This window comes from Varanus komodoensis, unplaced genomic scaffold, assembly GCF_004798865.1.
Source record: "Varanus komodoensis strain SLA01 unplaced genomic scaffold, ASM479886v1 scaffold10, whole genome shotgun sequence".
Lineage (NCBI taxonomy): Eukaryota > Metazoa > Chordata > Lepidosauria > Squamata > Varanidae > Varanus > Varanus komodoensis.
In genome coordinates, this window is record NW_025335269.1 from 11682275 (window position 1) to 11703876 (window position 21602).

The 21602-nt window shown below is 40.9% G+C and overlaps 1 protein-coding gene across 1 annotated transcript in view; it reads right to left on the reverse strand.

Moving 5' to 3' along the window:
- Window positions 1-21602, reverse strand: part of HECW1 (HECT, C2 and WW domain containing E3 ubiquitin protein ligase 1) — a 145697-nt gene that overhangs the window by 94183 nt on the left and 29912 nt on the right. The window contains exons 4-5 of the mRNA XM_044419120.1: window positions 17332-17407; window positions 12284-12453 (exon numbers count right to left, since the gene is read on the reverse strand). Of these exons, the coding sequence (XP_044275055.1) occupies window positions 12284-12453; window positions 17332-17407 (246 nt within the window). The remainder of the gene's footprint in view (window positions 1-12283; window positions 12454-17331; window positions 17408-21602) is intronic.

Here is a 21602-nt window from a genome sequence, read left to right on the forward strand (position 1 = left end):
CCTTTTTGGCTCAGTGTGATTTCCCTCCCTTTTTATGTGCCCCCCCCAAAAAAAAGTCTGCCTTTTATGATCTCTGACAGCCAGTAACTACTTCTTCACATTCCCCATTTGGAGGGGATGTCCAGTCAGATTTTCACAAGTGTACACTTGCCCACTCCTATGGGCAGCCTCACCCAGAGAAGCTTGGAAGAGGTTTATTTTTGACTTAACTTTTCACTGTCAGCTGTCAAAAGACAAGCTGCAAGGGGAAAGCAAAGCTATAAATGATCTTTGCTCAATAAAGTGGGTGACCACCAGAAGATCTTGCCATGAAGGTTCACTTGTCTTGTCATGCAAACCCTGACAAAGCAGAGCTTGTTGCTGTTAATGGTGTTTGTACAGGCACACAGCCATCTCTGACCATTGTTTGGCTAGTGGGAAAAAAGTCCCACATCCCAAATTATAGAGCACAGTACACGATTCTACTACCTGTTTACTGCTGAGTGATATATTTGTCAAGGAATGAAGCATAATACAGTGGAAATCAATTTCTTCTTATTTTGTGAGATTAATGGCAAGTTCTTATTGCCATGAAAGGAGGAAGTTTTGTGCAGCTGTAGCTGTGAGAAAAAAGTTCCTAAGCCTGCATTTCCTTATGGTAGCTACTAGACATGGCCTACTTTCAGTTCCACAGAAGATGCAACATTCATATCACGTTTGATCTTCTCAAAAGAGACGTCAAAGGCTTTTACACACAGGTGTATACACAAGGAGAAAACCAAGGGAGGAAAGAGGGAGAGGAAGAATTGGGCCTTGTCCAAAATGCTTGCATTGGGAACTAAATCAAGCTGAGCAGTCTATTTATAGATATAGCACTTGCTAATAAAAGAAAGAGCTGACTCTTGATCTTCAGCTAGATCTTGTTGTGACTGATAGAAATTGACCTGCAAGTGATTTATGGAATATACAAAAGTAAACATAGAACTTCAAGGCAATTAGGAGCTGCAGGAATCCAGGACTCCCTGTCCACCCCAACCTTGGTTATTTGTTTAGTACAATCCAAGGCAACATTATTTTTGCCACCAAACTCAGGATCTTTGGTGAAAAAAGTGCATCTTCCAGCTCCAGGAAAAAGATGTTTCCTTTTATGGTGTGCTTTTCTTTTCCCTAAGTGAGGGGATTCTTTGAGGCAGAAGCTCCAGGGTTAATCTAGGATTCAGAGTGGCAACTGTGAATGGGGCTGATTACAGAAAGTAGAGCTTAATGCAGGGCCCATTACTAATACTGCCAGAAATGGAATATGTCCACTTGGGCGCAGAGCTGATCATGTGTCTAATCATGTATCATGTATCTAATACCCAATTAGAAACATTTTAAAAGTTGAAATAATTCTATTTGCAATAGTCCATAGATGCATTGTCACCCTCTAAGACAGACAGAACAACTATGGGTCACCTTGCAGAGCTTGTATCACAAGAGCTTTGCACCTTGGTCATCTGTAAGTTTCACTTACACAGTTCTTTCACTGATGCTACTACCATAAATGTGATTCCTGGTTACATAAGGCAACCATGTACTGCCACCATGTGGCAGGGGCTGATTGCATGGGTCCTTATCACCATCCACCTTCAGACCTTCAGTTCACCCTCTTCCACCTATGAGCCTCCATTATCACTTGATGCCAAAGCCAGGTTACTCAAGTTACTCCTACTTTGAACCAGGAACATCTTGAGGACTAGGGCTCTGAAAAAAGAGGGAGAGTTAACTCTTTTCAAGGGGCATGCACATTGGCCTTCCCCTTATACCAGTTCACCATTGCCTGTGTATTACTGTGAATCCCTCCATGGACACTGTAGTATTGAAGAAGACTGGATCATTCCCATTTATTGGACAGTATTTCTTTAAACAAAGGCTGTTTCAACTGGCTGATAAACTCAACCCTTTTAAAAGCTTACTTAACAGTTACTGGCTTTATATATTATACAAATCTTTGTCATGACAGCTCTGCTTCATCTTTGAATAAAGGTACTCCCATTCATTTATGCATCTCTTTCACAGTTTTTCTACCCTCACAGATTAAATGCCACATTCTGGAGACTACTGACAGTAGAGATACTTAAGACTAGCAACAATCTCATAACACAAGGGTAAGGGTTGATATAAAACACATCAACTGATAGTATTTCCTAGTTTAACCAGATCCTGGAGGATATGGAGGTGAATATTTCATCAAATACACAGCACTGTGTACAATTGAATATAAATATGGTAACTTTTATATGGCTGTTTATGAGCAAACTGCATAATGAGGTCCCAGGGCACAAAATCCTGTATAGAAAGGTAAATACAGATTTCTGATAAGACAACTAGGTTTCTGTGAAAGATTTTCGAGTTCCACACTGCTTAATTCATAGTCTTGTTATTCAGACCCATGTAAGTCTTATCTGGAAAATCATGTCAGCAAGTCCACTGCCAGTCTTTTGTACTTTCATTTAATACATGCTTCATTCTCACACACTCAAGAGCTGCACTTGAATTCTACTCTCCAAGGATGAAAATTACCTTACTTTTCAGCTTAGAAATGTAACGAAATGGCTGCTAACTGAATGAGAATGAGGTCAAGGGCTGACAACTATGCAAATTATCATATAGTACCTAGGGGTGTTGTAATTTGGGGAGCATGCAATACCCAGGTGCCCTTCTTCGAGAAATCATAAATGACCAGACCCTAGTAGAGCATCTTATGTAACAGACAAGATTTCAAACTACTGTAAACTCACTGAAAGCACCAGCAAATGTTAATGCTGTCATGGAATCTATTCCCTGAGGGTATCACAGATCTGGAAATAAATGGAATGGGAAGAAGCCAGCTCAAATAATCTGATGTTGTTACCAAGGAAAAGAAGACAGGGTGCCATTATTGAAACAAATCATGCTGTAATCTGGGGTGTCTTTCTTACCTTTCCATTTCTGTTTCTTTTTCTGTAGATAACGCTCCAATTAAAATATTAGCAACAACAAAAACAACAAGGATATATGCAGGGTTGTCCATGAATGTGAAATGCTGCATAGTTCCAAAATCTGGCATTTGGCAGAGAATTTGGCATTCAGACTAGGGGTGTGTGAGGAATCCGTTTTGGGTGTAGGATTCCCTGGGTTTGATTTTGAAAGAGCTGAAAGCAGTCTGAGGTAGGGATCCATATTTATGAGGCATATGCTCATTCCACTTTCAGCCTTGGTGAATTTGTTTTGCAGGCTTTTGTACTGTTGAGTCATCCACCAAGGCCATCCAGGGAAAAAGGGAAGACCGGTGTAAAAGTGTCCGTTATTCCCATATTTAGGCTGTGGGCCTAGAACTATTTGCTTGGGACTAAGTCCCACTGAACACAACAGAACTTATTTCTTAATAGGCATGCACAAAATTGTCTTCTGAACCTCTCTTTACAAGAAAAAGAAAGAAAGGGTGAAACAAAAAATGCAAAGCCTTCATGTAAGATGTGTAAACCAGGGCTTTTTTTGTCATAGAACGTACCGGAACAGCATTCCAGCACCGCTTTTTGACAGATTTTTCCAAGTGATTGTGAATCGCCCTGTTGGGCATAGCAGGTCGGCAGCAAAAATCATTAACATGGTGCCTGTGGGCTGCTTGTGTGTCGGTGCTGATTGTCGGTGCTGATTGTGAGGGCGCTGCTCGGCATGGGATGCTGCTCGGCTTGGGATCAGTTGTGTGGTTGCGCGCTGAGTGCTTACTGCTGGCGGCAACCATTGTATAAAAGTGTGACCCCAAGACGTGAGTTCTGGCACCATTTTTTTTTTTTTTTACAAAAAAGGCACTGGTGTAAACAATACATTTAGATGTGACTTAAGATGATTGAGGAATCAAATCATTTCTCAGGGATCATACAAAAAGGTTTCAACGGAAACCTTCATTTGAATTCCATAGTTTTCTTGCTGATTTAAAGCATGATTTTAATTCAGCGATTTGAATTGCTTAAGTGAATCCACCCCACTGCCACTGCTTGGTCTGCTGCTCCTTTTTCCGGGAGACCAAACTGACCTCCTTGTGCTACTTGGCCATAGCAATAAATATCAGACTCTCTTCCCCTGGTCTGGTGGGACAGGTTGGGGTGGGCGCTTACCCCTGCACAATTTGTTTGAACAGAGATGAGAGTAGCGCAAAAGAAATGTGCATATGCACTTTGGGAACCAAAGCCTCTCCTGGCCACATTCTCTTATAGATGATTGCCTGTCTCCAGCCCACAGCATCTCTGATGAAAAAGCTGACACATAAACACATTGGTTCTGACAACTATAACACTCCATTCCACAGCAAGCTGTGAGAAAAAAAAATCCATCCTAAATACACATGCTTCCTTTCTGACTGTACTACTCCTATTTATCACATTACCGTATACTTCTGGTGCAGACCACACGCTCTGGGGAAATAAGTGCCTGTCAGTTAGCTGGCCTTTCAGTTTAAGAGAAATTGGGCCATGCTGCCTTGTAATGGTGACCTGGTTTCCCTGTTGCCTACAGCCACACAGCCTGTTACAGAGCTAGATGGTTCTGAGAAAGATTTCTCAGCCATGTACAGAATGAGGTTGCTCACTAATGGAAAGGCCTTCAGTCATTTGCAAATTGCTCCTCAACTACAAGACTTCAAGTAACTGAACAGTTAAATGCAATTAAGGCTGAGTCCTGTCTTGTGAAGAATTTCATGCCCAGCAAAAAAGCAATCCCCCTCTGACATTGGCAAAATTTATGAAATGGAATGAAAATGTTTACCCTTTCAGAGTTAAGGGTAGGAAACTGTTCTCACTGGGGAATTCCTGATAAGCTTCCAAAGAATTATTTGGAACATGTTTGAAAACCAATGAATAATATTGAATCCTGTCCTCAGAATTTATCATAGTATTTGATTCATTTTGATTAGCGAGATTATCTTTTTAAAATATGTTGCAAGTTTAAGTACATTTTGGACAAGCCCCAGAGATCATAAAGTACAATGTCTGTCCAAAACCACCAGCAAGTTCATGATTGTGAACTAGGATTTTTCCAGTTCTGGCACTCTTAGCATGTACTTTCCATCGTGGTTTTGCAGGTACTGTGAGGAATTCAAATGACTAGTAAACTATTTTGGTTATGGCTTGACACCAACCGCACATTAAGTGAACACTGAAAGAGAATATACATCTAGATCAGAGAACTATCACATACTGATCACTTATTCCAGCAGAGCTCACGTCAACCTTTGATATGTTTCATATTCAATCAGTGGGTTAATTGCAGATTGAAATGGGCTGAAAGGGAGCCTGTGATCCCTTCTCAAGATCAAAGAATGTTATTCACCTGTCATAAATGTTGGAGATAAATGGCAATACAAATGGAAGCAAGAGCAACAGCAGCTCCATGGAGAAACCCTGGCAAAGCAGGGATACAACTAGTCAGTGAAGGGGTGTGGCTGACACAGATTGGAATTTCTAGTTCAGGAGATCTTTGGGGGCCAACACACATTCATTCCTTTTCATCTGGGTTCAACAGCTACATCTTGATTGCATATTTACTCCAGTCCTCGGCCAGGGCCTCCAAACCAGATCAGGGCCCTAACTTGAGAGAGTGTGTGTGTGTGTGGGGGGGGGGGGATTTGATCTAGAATGGGGGTCCTGAGTGTAAAAACGACAAAAGAACGTATCTGCTGGGTAGGGGTTCAAATGTCTGTTTTGGTCCTGAACCTTGGTTCTGTGGGGAGGGCTAAGAGGTGCAGGAGTGTAGAGAATACAAAGGTTGCTCTCACACATCCCCTGTCCCTCTATACCTTGTTCTGTGTCGCAGAAATTCCACATCAAAAAGAAACCTCTCTTTCTCAGGCCGGCTGGCTTTCTCTTGCTGGGCTGGCACCAACGACAATTTTCATCCAAGGGCTAACAGTGACGTGGAGAGGGGTAGATTTTCATTAGGATCATGAAGGAGGAACACTGGGCCATTCTCTCTTCATGTGCCATATTCTTACTCCTGGCTAGGACTTCTATGAGGAATGCTGGGAGTCATAGGCCATTTTTTGTCTGTCCGTCCATCCGTCCTTCCTCTTTTGTTGAAACAATCCACAATAGAGAATGCAGGGAGATCCTTTTTTAGCATCAATTCCTAGCTGGAAGGGTGTGGTATAAACCCAACAAACTCACTCATACTCAAAAAGACTGGAAAAAATGTTGAGAAGAAGCAATCTGCGGGCTGAACAAGATGTGATGTTAGCCAAGGTTGTAGAACTTGTGATACCAGGCATGCAAAGTCCAAGCAAGTGGTTGATGTAAGAGTGAGCAATTTTTGTTCCTTGCAATGCTTTGGGTCATAGCTCCCATCAGCCCTAGCCTGCATAGCCAATGGTGAAACCTGGTGTCAATGGTAGGCCTTACACACATACAATTGTGCCCTAAATGTGTTCATGTATTTAACATCGTATCTAAATAGGTCCCAAGTCTGAAGTCACAATGAATTTCACCACTCCTTTTCCACTTTTCCTACTTCCCCAAGCTGTGTGCTTGGAACAGCTCAGTTCACCCATAAAAACACTTGCAAGGATGTATCTATATATTAGAGATCCAGTTACTAAAAATAGTTGCAAAATAATGGACTTAACATGAGTATCATGCAGCATCAGATCAAATGAGCAGAGCAACAGAGCAGCATCAGATGTTCCCTTCAACTGGCAGCAAAGTAGCATGAATCACCCTGATGGTGGAGCTCTCTCTATTCTGCTGGGAGCAGGAGAGGTGTTCAGTTTCCAATCAACTTCTTACCATTATTATTCTAACTTTGCTGGTGTCTTTTATTAATAACTACTGTAACACTCTTCTTTTGTATCACCAAGCCAGTCTAGCTGGCCAGTTTTAACATAATAAAGCCTTTAATTAGAAGCTTTTTGTCCTAATCTGCTTGGAGGAAGGGGAAGGGGAGACCAGCCTGGGACACTCACCTTCCACCACCACCTTTTTTTTACAGGAAAAGGAAACATAGCACTGTCATTTAATTTAATTAAAATAAATATACATTCTGTCTGGTGCAAAGTGACAACAGATCTTACAACAAATAAGCCAAACCAAATAACTCATCCAAACTCTAAGACACATTCACTGGGGGTACAAAAAGTTTCAACAAGGAACCTTTTAGCTTCCCTCAAGCTTTGTCACTTGTTGCAACTTCCTTGCTTAGGCAATATCAAACTTATGGAGCATAAGTAAATATGAAACACTAGGGCAAAATTTATCTTTCCAATATAAAAAAGCAATGGGAAATACAGTGTGGAGAATCTGACATTAGATTTTCCATTTTTACAACATGGATCTTCTGATCCCTGGAGAATGTGCAACCCATGAAAGAGGAAGCACAGGTCTCTTTTATGGGAGCTACCAAGAAGATTAAACATCTGTGTATATCAAGGAGCACAATAATGTTTATTCCAAACTTATTTACTAAAGGCTGGCCCTTTTAGCAGGGCAAGAATTCAGTAGCACAGGCAAGAACCATTGAGATGAATCTAAAAAACAGATGCTTTCCTACCTGTTTCAATTTTAAGCTCTTCTCATGTCCCCAGAGGTTTGCCTGGTGCCCTCTCTCTACTCCTTTTGGTGCCAGGAGAAGACCTTTTTATTTGCCCAGTATTTTAATCAGTAAAGTAATTTTAAGATATTTTAATATGGTATTTATTGTATGTTAGAGCTACTGTGCCTTTGATTTAATCGAACTGTGGTTGTTGTGAGGTTTTATTGTAAGGTTTCTCTGTGTTTTATTGCTGCTATTGTTGTAGTACGTATGTCTAATTTAATATTATTGTTTTATTGTGCACGCTGCTCTTACTATATTTTGTAAGATACCCAGTAAGTCATTCTGGCTAATGGGCAGAGTAGATAATCAATCAATCAACCAACCAATGTCTAAAATTAGACCAGTTTAACAGACTAGTGCAAACATGATACAGTGGGACCCCCTATATCCACTGTCTCAGTTACTATGGTTTCACTTAATCGTGGCCCTCCATATTCTCAGGGACTAGGGGCACAGGATCTCCAAAAAAGTGGAAAAAACACAAATATCTCGAGAGACTTTGTCCTCACTCAGAGACAAATGTGAATGAGGCTGGCTAGTACCAGGGCAAAAAGCATGGTGTCCCCTAGAGATATTCACAGTTTTAGTGAACAGCTCTAGGGAAATAGTGTGAAATATATAGTGTTTGCTACTATCCACGGTTTCAGGCACTCACTGGGGGGGCTTGGAATCTATTCTCTGTAAGTATGGGGGTCCTACTGCACTCCCAAGTATTTAACCATGATTAAGTACGCAGAAACTCCACATTTCAGCACATAAATTCCCCACTACCTGGTCAAATTGTATTCAGCTACTAAGTCTGCAGCATGACTGCACCAAATCAGACAATATGTTTCCCACATCTGGCCCAGCACATGAAAAGAAGCATCTGCACATAACCTTTTTCATGACATGCTATCCCCCACATCCACCATTCCTTGTGTTTACCTATGAAAGGAATGCAATATTTGCACAGCTGTTTTCTTGACTTTCTGCAACACATAGGCAACATTTGGATGTCCTGACCCTGTGTGCAAATGTGGGGAAAGCAGATCTGGGGACAGTGTTCTAAAAGGCAGGGAAGAATAGCATGCATCATTCCTCTCTACACATCAAGGTGGACCAAGGAAGAAACATCCTCTGATCCTACCCATCAACTGCAGTTAGAGCTAAGTTGCTTAACCCAGAACCAGATATTTACTTTAAATCTGATACTTTTCTTTAAATTGTCCTTCAAAGGAGTGCGGGGAGGGGAGAGAGAGTGATGACTGATGCAAATGTGCACGGAACTTGAAAAATAAAACTAGTGTCAGAATTCCCTCTTACAGTTCTTAGTCATCCATAACAATGCACACAAAATCCATCAAGCTTTTACAGAGTCCGAAATACATGGTTCTCAGCAGTTCTAAGCTCCCCACCCTAGATTTCTGACTAGAAACCTAAATCCTCTTGATTATAAATTCCAAGTCCAATTCATCTAATATGTATGGACTTTTTCCTGTTTCCATGTCTTTTAGCTACCTTCCAGATTCATTTGGTCCAACTTTTATCTGGTCGTTGATATTCTTCCTGGACACCTTTCCATTGAATAAGCAGAACCTCTGAGTATACTTAAAGTTCACCACAGAAGAAAAAAGACTATACTCCCTGCACCGCGAACTCACCATATGTGATAAAAATTAAAGGCAGTAATATAGAAACAACAGCTATGAATAATTCTGCCCAACTACTAATTTAATTTCAAGGAAATGGCAAACTAAAATAAGTTACTAAATTCTCAAGTTCTGCCTTCTCTGGGGCTCAAATTATCAGATACAGTTTAAAACCATGTTGATGTTTTCACTATAAATACAAACATTAAGTGGTCTGGTCCACAAGTCTTACCACTCTTCACTCTGACTTGGCAATAAATCCCTAAGGTAAAGACGTTTCTCAGTTCTGCTATCTGAGGCTGTCAGGAGTTGCGGCTATGCTTGGATCATGACATTTTGGATTGAGCTTTCTTACCCTGTACCACCTGAACAAATGCATTTGCATTTTATTGCTAAACTTCCTGCACCCTTGTTCTCTCATATCCCTGGTTAACATTACAAGACTTTCGGTAACAGTGGCATCCTACCACTCCCTAATTACAGTCTTGTAATGTCAAACAGTGCCTTTATTTAATAATTACCAGCCCTACAAATAACAGTTTTGTGGGACAATGTGTACCAAAAGACTAATCAAGCAGCTGCTTTAGTAGCAAATTAAATGGTTGTGGCTGAAATTAAAGGAGCTCAGTGTATCTATTCCCATCATTCAAACATAAGCAGGTTGGCCCTCAAAATAAGGATATATGTATTATTCAAACTTCAGAAAGGTATGTCCATGGTTCCAGATGAGTGGCTGGTAAAATGGGCATAATTTTTGCAAGTAAATTGGAAAGTCAAAGTAGCATTATTCATAGTAAGTTCAAGGTATGTTGCCTGAAATAGTTTGGAACACTCCACAAAGCAAAGAATAATAATAAAAAAACCAATCTCCGGGAAGGACCAGTTAGAAAGGGTATGAGGCTGTTGCAACATCCAAAATATTATTGATGGGACCTATTTTGTAAGGACCATCAAGCTTGAAGACCTGACATTATTTTTGTTGTGTAATGCTTTTCTTGAACTACACCAGAGCTAGGCAATTTGTAGCCCTCCAGATGCTTTGCTCCAAACTTCCCTTCGTGCTTCACTATGGCTTATGATGTCTGGGGCTGATGGGAGTTGTAGGCCAAACAACTGGAGGAGCAGAAGTTGCCTAACCCAAACCATCGTCACAGATTATGCTTTTTGCCATTTGGATGGCAGGTACAAATAGTTCCTGTCCTCCATCAGATCCATAATTTAAATCAGATGGTGAATAAAATTCATTATGTACTGAAATGCCCCTCAAGGCTGGCCAAGAAAAACTTTCTTGGAAAACATTTTGTTTAAATTAATAATCTGTTATGATAAGGAAGTGCTCTGGGTTTGCTTTTTTTGCCAGAAGACACTCAGCTTTTTATGACTTGTAGAACAGTTTTGTGTGTTTTAGCAGCAAGGAAATGGAAAGGATCAGAGTACTTAGCGTAGGAGATGCCTTGATATAATAGATAACAGATCTTTTAGTTTAAGCCAAGATTTTGTTATATTAGGTAAAACATATTCTATTTTAACTTCTATTATTTCTGCTGAATGACTAATCCTTTATTGCACTGCAACTTTTGGAATGGAAATTTTCTATGAAAAGTCTACCTGGACGTTGTCAAGGTCAATGGCTAACACAATAAAGTTGTTCCTGTAGGATGCAATATGATTAATTAAATAAACAAATGGACATGGTGGGCACATACAACCAAATGCATCACTTCGCACAGGCCTAAAGATTCATCAACGAGAAAACTAAAAATGTGAGCCGAATGCATGGACTGTTTCACCTTCTCCTTGCTACCACCATATCTTCTCTTCCTCAGCTCTCAGAACTTTAGCCCTCTTCAGGTGCTTTATATCTAAGTAGGATAAAAGGAGAGGAGAGGCAGGGCACTAGCTTCTCCCAGTCTTAGCACATTCTATTACATAGGGATATATCTTCCTATTTGTGGTAGCTCTCTAAGAGATTTGGAACCCTGGTTTTTCAGCCTACTCAAGAAGACCTCACCAGGACTTGTATCTCTTCTTGTTTTCTCCCTGTTCTTTATTTTCAGCATAATGTTCTTTCTTTTATGCATCCTACTTAGATCCAAACCCTTTCTTCTAACAGACATCCCTTGAAGCAGGACTTGATTTGAGCCTCAATATTCCAGGGTACAGCTTCAAAATGTCTTTCAGCATCAGAGTTCAGCTCTGGTAGATATGAAAGAGAAGAACAGCAGCTGTCATGAGCTAGGGTTCCTCCCTTCACACATTCAGAATCACAGACCTTTCTTGCAAAATGTTCTTTCTTGCCAAATCAAAGTGTTTTCCAGACACACAAACACAGAGACTGAATCTCTGAGCATGCACAAAGTGGTTAGTTGAACCCAATCTAGTATGCACCTCCAGGAACTCTCCTTAGGAGCATGCCAAGTCTCCCTTCAAAGAGACTTTCTGAAAGTGAGCATGCCTCCTCTTCACACTCTGATCCTCTAATTTGGATTGCCCTCTGCTAATGACGCAGCACAGGGGCAAGAGCCATGACCACCTCATCTGTCTCTCTGAAACTCCCCTGTTCCAAGTCCCCTCCTGCTGACTGTACAACTTGGTTATTCCCAGACTCTGCCTGGCCACTGGGGACTCCAGCCTTGAGAGAAGTGGAAGCACTTCTCACGGCTCAAAGTCTGGAACTGGCCCACATTCCATGGTCCCCTCCTGTGCCTCTTCCTCCTCCTCTGACTCCATTTCTGGAGACCAACCAGCAGCCCCCGAGAACATGCACACAAAGCAGCTGCCTTTCACACTCCCAACAGCTGCTGTACACATTTCAGAACACCTTTCTAACCCTGAGTCACTGCAACAGTGCCCACTCACTGGAGAAAGGCCCCAGGTCAGTGGCTGCCATGTCCAGCCAGCTTGAGACCTGCCCTCTCTCAGTTAGGCACTCTTAGAAGATGCACACATCATACTGCAGCAGAAAGAAATGGCTTTCCTCTGCCTCCCTCCAGACAGCTTCCAACAAAAATTTTAGAAATATGTACATTTATGCTGATAGGTATTAAACTCTTTGAAAGCCAATGGCTCACCTCTCCTTGCCAGATAGGATTGACTGTATTACACATGATCTTCGATCTCTTCTCCTGTCCGTGGTGAGGAAGAGCTGGAAATATGCTATGCTTTCCAGGCTGGATAGAAATCTTTAGATAAGGGTCTGGATTGAAGAACATGCCTTTCTTCAACCCAAAGGCCTGGAAATCTGCATAAGATTAATAATTCCTATTAGCATTCACTTCAGCCAACATTTTATCCATAAGCCATTTTTTGTCTCCCCTGCTTTTGTAATATTTCACATTCATGGCAGCAATGTCAACCAAAGCAACATTCAGAACAAGTAAAAGATATTCCAGCAGGATTAAACTGCATAAAGATCATGGTTAAAAACTGCAGCGACCTCATGGGAACAGACCAGACTGGCTGGAGGGCTCCAAAGACGATCAGAGCCTTCCAACTGTAGGTACAATCATGCAAGGGCAGTCCTCTGTTTGAAGGGCCGTCCTTTCCAATTTTGATTTTAAGATAGAGAACTGCATGGACTCTTGCCCATCAACAGCACCTGAACAATAGAATGCACAGGCCACCTGGGCACGGCCTTTCCCACTGAGATATACTGCATTTCTGTTCAAATGATAATACTCATGCCTAAAATGTATGCAGATATTATGCAACCACTGTCCTCTCCAGACCTCTTTTTTGGTGATGTTTCCCCCTTTATTCGGCAATTCATACTCTCCACTTGCAGCAAGTGGCTGTGTTGTGATTAAGGTCCAACAGTGTGAGAGTTTGGGCCAGGGAAAGGAAAGAGGCCTGCAAAATTGCACAGCCCTGTTTAAGAAAGCAACTTTGAAGGAGAAACGGCGTGAAAGGGGTAAGAAAAAATCCTCCATAGTTGCTGGAGGAAGAGGAAGAGGAGGAGGAGGAAAAGATTTAAAAATGTAATCTCCTCCCTCTTTTCCTGAGACTCTGGTCAAGCCAAGGTAGGGAAGGGTTGCTTTCATGGGCACTGCAAACCTCTCTGTTTCTCCAGCCCAAATAACACATGACTGGAACTTCCAAAATGTTAGTTTACTCTCTGCTCTGGAACTCAAGAAAGAAACCCAAACCGAGGAATTTCCAGACAAGCATTTTCTGTGGTCTTCGATTCCAGTGCCAGCTTACAGTATTTCAAGAAAAACACAACAGCCTTATCCACTAAGAACCCACCCCTCACCCATGAAAATATTTTCACCTTGTCAGAATGCCTCTGAAAATGGGTTTGCCCAGGCTGTCAAATTTCTAAAGCTTTTGTTGATTAAAAAAAATGCAAAAGAGTTCAGTGTACTTTGGTTTTCCCAAGGTAATTCTTGGGTGCATAAGAACTGAAGAAAATCAAAACAGCAGTTAACATTCTGTGTGTATATTTTTACACCAAGACCTATTGACGAATGACATTAATATACCATACATCATTTCTGATTGCTCATAAATCATAGACCTCCTTACAACAAGTGGCGCATATCAATCAGTTTGAAAATGCCAGGCAATTTCTCAGAAACAGATCACTGGAGCAGGGAAGAAACAGAAGGCAGAGCAAGCACATTTTTCTATACATTTTCTCAATCATTCAAAAACTCATATGAAGTCCATAACAAAATGATAGAGTAGCCCATTTCTTGGAACTAAATGATTTAAGAGCAATGGAAACTGGATGACTTACTTGGAGAAATTATACTTTCTCGGGAAATAATACAGAGCAATTGAACATTCCCATGATATGGACAGTTTTACATAACAGGGGTAATAGCCATGGAATAGATAGTCTTTGAAGACAGACGGAATGCTATAATGGGCAGACTGTTGGATTTGGATGCAAAAAGATGCCATAAATGTATTAAACAATCAGGAACACAATGCTTTCTCTTCTGAATCCATCCCACAGGCTACAAAGTAAGATATTATCCAAGGATCCATCCCACAGTGTACAAGATATATGGTATACTTTTGTGAAGCTGGAGGACATGTAAATGCTCTAAATGGAATCAAGAGACTTTAATTATAATTAATTATCATTAGAAGAAACACTGGTGGAAGGAAGGTCTTAAAAGGCAATTGGACAGGGCAAAAAAAATCTGTAGAGTAGAACTGAATTTGAGGAGGAGTGAAATCAGCCAAAGATTCTTTCAGGGAATGAAAACAATCAAAAATCTTGGTTACAAACTAACACATACTTTGGTAGAAGCTTTCATGGACACTTCCTACCTAATCAGGTGCCTTAGAACAGTTTACTAAGTTTTTTTTAACAAGAGGGTATCCAGATATGACATAGAGTCATAGTAAGACCATTCAAAAGGAAGTGGCAGAAGACTTTCATGGATACATAGCAAGTTATGAAAGCGTCTGGTAATATATGGCATGGGGAACAGTTGATAACATATGGCAGAGATATGGAGCCCTCTTCCATTCAGGAAAGCTCTCTGGGGCCATGTGCTTCTGTCCAGGGGAAGAAGCTGCTGAGTGATATGAAGAACTCCAACTTGTAGAGCAGAGGTTCCCCGTGTCTGAAGTATGAGATTATGGCAAAATACAGCAGGGTGGCATATTTTTCCACATTATGTAAGTGCTGAACAAAATCCTGCCAGGAAATGGGATAAAAATATGAAACAGAACAATGCAAAGCTTAAAAAGTTCTATCTTTGGTAAAAGAAGAGAAATAAATTCACAAAGACAGCCTGAAGAAGTCTACAGGGAAAGGATTTACAGCTATGGGGGAAGAGGACAATCAGTTAAAACTGGGGACAGTGGTGATAAAAAATTAGTCTAGTTCATAAGCAGAAGAGGAAAAAGAATTAATTATTCACATATTGCTAACAGGGACAACAGTTTCTTAATTGTCTTCAAGAAGAATGAAAAGAAGGGGAAAACAGATCATTAAGGTTCCAATAGACTTTATAGGCACAATCCACTAAAATGCTGCATGGTACATTGGAGAGAAAGTTGTGACAGAGGCCAAGTTTGTTGGTATTTTGAGACCTGATTTTACCAACTAATTGTCTGAAAGAGCTCATTCTACCACCAGAAGTTTTTCCCACCCCTGCTTCTAACCAGGAATTGTAAGTTGCTTTGTTCTCTGCTTAGAGAGCCTTGTTGGGTTTTCAGGAGCCTATAAATTAAAAACAACAACAACAACTTCAAGTTTCAATTCTGCTCTGAAGCTCACTGGACAACCCTGGCCCAGTGGCTTTCAAAGTGCATTCAAGGAAGCACCGGAGCTCCTTAATAAGATGCTTAGAAATGGCAGACAAGCTTTCTTGAAGGGTAGCTTATCCAGCATTGCTGGTCTTCCCCTGCAAAATGATAGATGTATGGAGATGCCACTGCTGTGTGTTTGAGGGTGCACCAGGAGAGAATAAGACCCCACTTGAGTGGCCAGAGCCTAGGATAAATTGAGTATGTATCCCTAGTCTATGCTTTGAGTTCTTTGCAGATAAGCCCCATCAGTTACTCCTGGCCTAGTTTACCTAAAAATGTTTGCTGTGTGGATAAAGGAGGGAATTCATGTACACTACCCTGAACTTCTTGATGGATAGTCATGTAATAAATCATTCTGTTGTACAGGAGAGGGGTATGCAAAGGGAAATTATTTTATCCAAAGTCTCTGTGTGCCATAAAGAACTATCAGAAGGAAGAGTTTTACCTTGAAATTACCTATCAACAGCACCCGCACAACATACTATGTAAGGCATACTGGTTACCTGGTCAGCTTTCCACCCTCTGGTGATATGTGCTGTTTAAATTGTAATAAATCTTTCTAAATTTGCATCTATAAATACAAATTAGTATATGCAAATATTAGAGTCCTCTTTTTGGTGACACATTTTCTTATTTTTGACCATTTATAACTGGCTACTCTGTCTCCAAACCTATTTATTAGTCTGTAAAATTAAGCTTATATTTACTCATACAAAAGTTGTGCAAGGTACTAGTTACAAATCATGGTCTCCTAAATACCTGTAAACAAATTCCCTTAGGAAATTTTCTGATAAAAGATGAAGAGAGACGAATGGCTTAAGATTAGAGTAAAAAGAAGCAATGGCATGATTGTCATGGAGAATATGCAAAACATGGATCAGGGACTGCCCAGTGGCAGCGCAGGAAAAAAGATTTATTACGGCAACCGGTAAAAACAAAAACATACCAGCAATCAAAAGGGCATGTAAGGAACAGATGTAGTACCATATGAGCCCTATATTTGCAGGTGAGGACTTGCAAATTGTTTCTCTTTCTATTTCCTTAGAACAGTAGGATGATTATTTAACAAGAAGATGACCAAAAGTGGTACAGCCAGCAGGAAAACCCAATCATATTCACTTTCCCAGGCTTCAGTGTGGAATAATAGCTGCAATGGATAGCTATTTGGATCTAGAAAAAGACACATAAAACTGAAATTCTGAGAGCTCTGCAATCATCTTGTGATTTCTCTTAAAATTCAATATATTAAAATGCTCATGATTTTTATTCAAGTCCAAAAATAAAAGGGAAATTTTTGTTTCTTTTAAAAAAAATCAGTCAACTTGGAGGACTTAGTCCAGCATTTGGGATAAATGGAGAGGGGATAAATAGACTGGGAAATGGACATGGGAGGTCTGGATTTAAAATTTCTCAGAGTCATGGAAATCCCCAATGGTTTTGGTCAGATTACCAGTTTCACCTAATATTTAACTATTATGATGATGTGACTATATAAACATGTGTACACTGCCCGACACTGATGGCAGGAAAGGCAAGATGCAATGATGATAATTAAAATCCAGGTCAAACAATTTAGAGATGCTTAAATCTCTTGTTCAAAAGTGTAGCAGCATTTTTCAACGTTACACTAAGTGTTATGACACAGTGGTTAGAATGCTTGACTGAGACTTGGTTGAGATGGATTCTAGTCTGCACTCTGCCAGGAAGTGACTTTGGGCCAGTCACTGACTCTCCACCCATCCTACCCACCACAGGGTTGTTTTAAGGATAAAATGGATAGAAAGATCATATGACCACCTTGTGTTCTCTGCAAGAAAAAAAGGGGGAAGCTAAATACATACATACATACCTGACAATGAGAAACTGATCAGTCTTCTGCTTCCCTGTCCTTGTCCTGAATCTTCATTGGCAATGCTTTTAAAAATCTGCTGGACAAAGAAAAATAACAGGGAAGCTGTCATCAATGTATCTTTAAAAAATAAGAATAACACTTGTAACACGTCATACTAATATTCCTATAGCCACAATCAAGTAGAAAATCAATGAAAAGTGTTCATTAGGCAGTTATTGATCAAAACACTTATTTGTCTAGTGAATGCTTTTAACAGTAAAGGGAAAATGGAGGCCATGGGAGACCTCCTTCTCAGAGCAGTAGAAGGCAAGGTAAGGAATTACAGTAATTTTATCAGAGTGTTTTCTAGTGTTGATAAAAAGAACATTCTCTTATCTTTACTGCTTGCAAACAGCTTGTATTTATTACAGGAAAACAAATGCACTTGCCAGAATAGGTATATTGTCTGTTATGGTAGTAACTGCTTCTGATAACCAACTGAAATATAAGGTTCCTGAATGTCAAACAAATAAAATAGCTTTGCATTTCTAAGCTACAGTCCCAAAGAGCTGCACATGAGGAGTCCTTTTCTATTAAAAAAAAAAGGGGGGGCATCACCAGAAAGTTTAGGAGCAAAGAGGAAAAGGGTGTCTGCATCACGCCTCTTCTACCCCTGCCCCCAGGAAACTTTTAAAAATTGGGTACTTGCATGCAAGCCTAGATGCTACATGAAGAAGGGAAAAGCACAAGCAGGGTACTATTAGCTGTTCGGTAATCAATGTAACACAATGTTGATGCAGCCTGATTGGATGCTGTCTCTCAAAGCCAGCCAAAGGGATGCGGAGGCCCTCTCCTCACTGAGTTGCCACTCATATAATGGAGGGAAAGCACTTCCTTCAGCCCGATGCCTGATTGGTCACCCAGACAACCTTAACCACCAAGCCAATCTCCACCTTGCTAACCTGCCACATTTCCCTAAGAACTTGATTTTTTGCTGCTATTTTAACGGAGCTGTCTGTATGGCATTTCGATCCCCTCAAACAAGGGTAGGAAGCCCCTTTTGGGTCTGTGGGCACTTTGGGCAATTTGGGAAAATGTTCTGGACATCAGCACAAAATGGCTGCCACGGGAGGTCTGCCAAAGGGAAAGTATCCAACTGCAAAGGCTGAGCACAGGGCAGAAGGAGCAGGCTGAGCCCACAAAACATCCTAAACAAGTGCTCTGAACCCACAGTTTTCAACAGCAAGAAAACTTGCTTCACGTAAATCTGCCTATAAGATTTTTTTTTTTTTTTAAGTGCGAGGGGTAAAACACCCTGCTGGGTACCAAGAAAGGTGCCTGGGGCTGACTTGGTGTCTACAGGTATGATTTTGCCTACCCCTACATTAGTCCCTAGATTTGTCTCTCCCTTATTTTCCTCTGTTGTTTTCTGTGATTGCTTAATTTAGACAGTTGTCACATTGAGGACAGAACCCAGTAAATTTGTCCCTTTGTTCCACTCTAACTCTGATTTTCTGGCCTCAATTGTGCTTTGCTGGATGCTTTAGGACCTAAAACATCTTGCAAAGCACAGTTAAGTCTAGAAAATCAGCATTTCGGAAAATCTGGCCAGATGTTTCTTTGGTAGAAATTTAGATGCTGAGCAACTTCCAAAAGCAGGTTACTTGCCTTTGACCAGTGTTGCTCTCCGATGAAAATGCTGTGTATTACTTCCACTTCAACCTGCCACCAAGTTGGCATGTGCTCTCCTGCAACACAACCTTGTCAATCCAAATGGCATTCAGGGCTATTTTAATTAGAATGGGTTTGAGCATGGGCCACACATTTAATCTGTCTTGCCTGAAACACTGAATAATCAAAGCCCAGCCCCTGTAACTATTTCTGAAGATGAGAACGTGAACTAACAAATAGGAAATATTTTCCTAGCACAGTCTCTATTCACTTCACTAGACAGTTAAACATATTTTAAGCATCTTGGAGTAAGGGAAGGCAGCATAACTAGAATGTACTTTGATGGGATGTGAATGGTATTATTCTGAAACCAATATTATCCAGGATTAAGCTTTATCAATGCCACAAACTAATGCAGATCCCAAGGGTCCAAGTGTAATGAGCATCTGTATTGTCTGCTTTTATAGCTTGTATATCTCTTCTCTATACTTCTCATCTAGGGTCTTTTTCAACCCAAGGGCCAAATTCCATGTCAGAGAAGTTATCAGAAGCCACATTCTAGTGGTGGATGAAGCCAAAAACAAAGAGATGGGACCAAAGACAAAAGTGGCAGAGTAAAAACTACCGAAAAAACCTCAGCATACTGTAATTTAAAGTTCTTATTACCAGAAACTAAACCTTAAGAGAGACCTTAAGGTCAAGGCAGAGGGGGTGGGCTAAGAGATTTATTTGTTTATTTGTTTATCATATGACATATATTGCCAGGAAGTCTACAATTTTTTTACACATAATGGCTGTTCTGGTGCCTGAGGTTTCTAGTCTGTTATTGTGCCGGTGCACCACAGGGGGTGAGCACAGGTTGGCCAGTGAAGTTCTTTATAAAGTCAGTTCATCTGGGGCTTTTCTCTGATGATCTTCTGCCAAGCACACTGAGGCAGATGTAGCATCGATGCTTGCTTTCATCTTGAACGAAGCCAGCCAGTTTCCCACCAGGGGGTGGTGGTTCCTATTTATCTACTCACAGATAGTATGCTTTCAAATTGCTGGGTGGGCAGAAACTCGGGGCAGACAATGGGAGATCACTCTGTCCTGTGAGGTTGGGCTCAAACCGTTTGAGTGACAACCATTTCTGATCAACAGTTGCAGCGACATTAAGCTGCTGTACCTCCATGTCCCCTGGCTAAGAGAGTAGAGTCAAAGGAAATGGGGCATGAGCTCCTGAGGAATCCAAGGGTAAGTCTGGGATCCCAAGCAGCCTAGATGTGGCCTCTGGACCGAGGTGCTTCATGCTTGCTTTACAGTATTCTCTCCATTCTGTGTTCCTTTTCTTTTCTCAAGTGACACACACTGACAAAATCCATTGTGCCACTGATGTCTAAATTTGCGATACAGGCAGTCCTACCAGAGTGATGAGATGGGGCTCCCTTGTGTCTTGCCAGAAAGGGCTGATATTTGTTGAAAAATTCAGACACACTGATTGATGCATCCATCCATCCATCCCTACAGTTATTGGAGTAGGAAGACCCCATGTAGTAGAGATGTGCGCGCGCACACACTTAATTCAAAATGGCAGCATAAGGGAGGGTGTAAGGATGCATTGTTACTCCCTGATGTTGCCTATGCTGTAGCTGATAGAGACAGTTGGGGAATGCTAGAGAACTATCACTATTGTCCAGAAATGCCAACCCACCCTAACTGGACCTAGAGAAGAGCATGACTGCAGAAGAAACTAATAACTAGGCTATACCACAGTTGCAAGAATGCCTTACCTGCCCAATCATTTCAAGAGCTGATACATGTGTGCATGTGCAAATACGCAAATGGGGAGCTCTCTGTGTTTTAAAAATAACATGTGTCTCCAGTTTTAATTTGAAAAACACACCCAGTGCTACAGGAATCCAAAAGTTTCAGAAAGACCCATCTTTTTAAACCTTTTCTAAGAACTTGAAAGAGGTCTCTTTTCTGGTAACCCAAATTCCTTATGAAGCACATCTTAACTATATTAAATTAAGATCCATCTGTTCTATCAGCAAGAGTTTGTCCTGCTTCGTAATTTGAGGGAAGAAGGTGTTCTGAACAAAGCAAAGACATTGCCTGATAGGAGATGGAGTTTGTTGGCCAAGGAATGCTATATAAAAATACTAGTTCTTTTTTCCCTAAGAAATCATTAGTCAAGAAATGCATGATAATGCAGTTCTCATATGTGTTATTAAATAAAGCATGTCCTACCATCTACGTAAGTGGTTTTCATTGTGTGTGTCAGTTTCAATGTAAATCAATTTAAAGCCAGGAGAATCCTTCTAAAACTGATCTAATGAAACAGTGCAGAGTGCCCTAAGGAATATGTGGTATATTCCCCATCACAGCCACCATCCTCCCAACCTTTGGCCTCATCAAGGCTCAGTAGGATTTCTCCCTCTGAGGGCAACTTCTAGGCACAGCACAACAATTTATTTAAGTGCAATTTGGTCAGAGGTGAACCAGACCAGAAACAAATCCAGACTGTTCGATAGTCCTGCACTACAGAGAAACTCTGGATTAAGCGATGGGGGCTAGCTCTGAGGCTAGCTGTTCCATAAAGGCTTGGGGTGCTGGAATGTGCACTCAGGTCACCAAAT